The following is a 2,900-nucleotide window of genomic DNA, read 5'->3' on the forward strand; positions in this document are numbered from 1 at the left end:
TTCAATAGCCATGGAAACTCTGTACGCTTCCTCTCAAGCTCCGTGGAGAAGAAGACCAGGAAGACGGCGAGCAAGCTCCGTGGAGAAGAAGACCACGAAGACGGCGAGCGACTATGAAGGTGGCTGGATGCAACGACGAGTACGCCTCATCTCTGAAGCTTGACTCTCAAATCCCACAGCGAAGAAGAAGAATCAAGGCGGATGTAAAGAGCATAGAAGAGACAACGACGAAGGTGGTGGTGGGGCTGGTGAGGACTGGAAGATGAAGAAGACCACGTAGGTGGTGCCATGGTGGTGTGCGGCGGCGTACAAGATGAAGAAGACGACATATGGTAGTTAATTAGGAATTAGGTTTAAGCTTGGTTTAGAGTTTTGGTTTATTTGGTTTGGTTTTAGTACTTTTTTATCTAATTAGATTTTTTTTTATATTTTTGTAAAACAATTAACTGTAAATAAATTTAAATAATAAAAAAATCTTAAATATATAAATCAATTTTAATTTTTAATTTTGTTTTTATTTTAAAATAATTAAAATAAAAATAATTATAAAATTACCAAATTTAATGTTAATAATAGCAAAAAAAATATGCTATTAAAGAATATTTAAGTGCATACCAAAAAACGCTATAATATATAACAATAAGGTAGCACTTCAAAAAACCGCTATCTAATGTGTCTGACCTACTATCACGGATGATGACACAGCGCTTCATAAACCGCTATCGTATTGTTAGATAGCGTTTTTCGTCCGCTATTAAAACGCATTTTTCTTGTTGTGATTGAAAAGGAAATAGCACAAAATATCATAAAATTATATAAAAACATAAGGAACTGATACGCTACCAGACCATCAAACTCTTGACAGACATTCGAAGATTAAGTGAAAACTGAAAGAATACTAATGGTTTATGCGCTTTCACTGGCACATTATCTTGATGAGCCACTCTGGCTTGTATGAAGCAATGACTTGTGCTATTGCCAATCCAAGCAACACTCCAGGCCCAAACCCTATTGCCACACCCCTCCAGTTCAACACTTCTTCCTCCTCTTTTTCTTCTTCTTCTTCTTCCTTAGGTTGTTGTGTTGGTGGCCCGAAGCAACTTTCTTCGAGAGGCAAACCACAAAGTCCTGCATTCCCTTCAAAGGAGGATTTAGATTGCCCAGTGATTTGTGTTCCTTGTGGTATTTCACCTTTGAGTTGGTTATGAGACACATTTATGTGCGCCAAAAACGAGAGGCTCTTGAGTCCACTTGGAATAGTCCCGGAGCGTTGGTTTCTTGACAGGTCTAGTGACTCGAGCTCCATAACATTGGCCAATGCGAGAGGGATATGGCCTGTGAATGCATTGTTAGATAAGTTGAGCGCAATCAATGTCTTCAAGAGGCCAATAGATTCTGGGATTTGTCCTTCAATCTTGTTGCCAGAAAGATCAATAGCGCTGTAGAAAGTAAGGATGCCCATTTGCTCCATTGAAAGACCTTTGTATTGCAAGTCTATAAGATCATCATATGTAGAGGCACCAATATCTTCTGCCATATACATGGTCCCAGCTCTATTAATCTTGAGTGATGGTGATTTCCAGTTCACAAAGTAGCTTGGCGGCAAGCTTCCAGTAAAGTTGTTATCAGATATTTCAAAAATGTGAAGCTCCGGAAACGCTAAAGGACCTTGATCAGGAGAAGATATTGGACCGTAGAATCTATTTGAACGAAGCTTAAAGACTTGCAAGTTAGGCAAATCCTTGAGCCAGAAAGGAAACGTATCTTCGATTCTGTTGTGGTCCACACTTAGAAACTTCAAAGAAGAGCAATTTAGAAAGGACCTTGGAAGCTTTCCGGTTAATCGATTCTCGCCAACATCAATTGTCCGCAGGGAGTTTCCTACGTTGAACCTGTCTGGAAGATTGCCTTCCAAGTTATTCTTCCGGAGTTTCACTATCTTGAAGTCATTCAGACATTGAAGAATTGGACCGGTGAAGTTGTTGTAGGATAAATCAAGAACAGTAAGAGAGGTTCGGTTGCAGAATGAAAGAGGTATGTTTCCTGTGAAAGTATTTTTCCGTGCATAGAAGGTGTTGATGGAGAGTGGTGGGAGGGGAATTTCTCCTTCAAAATGGTTAAACCCCATATCTAAGATCTGCACCGACGAATCCACTAAAACGTTTCTTGTCCCTTCGAAACCGTTGAAATAATTACTGCCAATAAGCACTATGCTTAGACGAGGAAGGCTCCACAACCACATAGGGACTTTTCCTTTGATTCTATTTGAGGATATACTTACAGTCCGCAAGTGTTTTAGTTTCCTTAAGATGTTTGGAAACTTGGTGACGTTGCAGTTCCTCATGATCAAGGTTTCCAAGTTCGGTGGAATGTCGGAATCAACACCTATACTAGTGGCCAATAAACTATTACCGGAAACATAAAGTCTCAACAAAGATTTGAGAGAAGAGAGGAGCCTTAAGTCAACTGGGTAGCTAGTATTTAGGAAAGAAAGGTCGAGATACTTGAGGTTGGTGAGCTTTGAAATAGGCTCTAGGATATTTTCTTCAAAATTGGTTTTCTCACTACAAGAAAAATGCGTTTTAATAGCGGACGAAAAACGCTATCTAACAATACGATAGCGGTTTATGAAGCGTTGTGTCATCATCCGTGATAGTAGGTCAGACACATTAGATAGCGGTTTTTTGAAGTGCTACCTTATTGTTATATATTATAGCGTTTTTTGGTATGCACTTAAATATTCTTTAATAGCATATTTTTTTTGCTATTATTAACATTAAATTTGGTAATTTTATAATTATTTTTATTTTAATTATTTTAAAATAAAAACAAAATTAAAAATTAAAATTGATTTATATATTTAAGATTTTTTTATTATTTAAATTTATTTACAGTTAATT

The 2,900-nt window shown here is 37.6% G+C and overlaps 1 protein-coding gene across 1 annotated transcript in view; it reads right to left on the bottom strand.

Moving 5' to 3' along the window:
* Positions 1-849: 849 nt before the first annotated feature.
* LOC106340344 (receptor-like protein 12) overlaps positions 850-2,900 on the bottom strand; it is a 4,213-nt gene continuing 2,162 nt past the window's right edge. The window contains exon 2 of the mRNA XM_013779228.1: positions 850-2,560. Coding sequence (XP_013634682.1) covers positions 917-2,560 — 1,644 coding nt within the window. The 3' untranslated portion in view covers positions 850-916. The remainder of the gene's footprint in view (positions 2,561-2,900) is intronic.

This window comes from Brassica oleracea, chromosome C4, assembly GCF_000695525.1.
Source record: "Brassica oleracea var. oleracea cultivar TO1000 chromosome C4, BOL, whole genome shotgun sequence".
Taxonomy (NCBI): Eukaryota; Viridiplantae; Streptophyta; class Magnoliopsida; order Brassicales; family Brassicaceae; genus Brassica; species Brassica oleracea.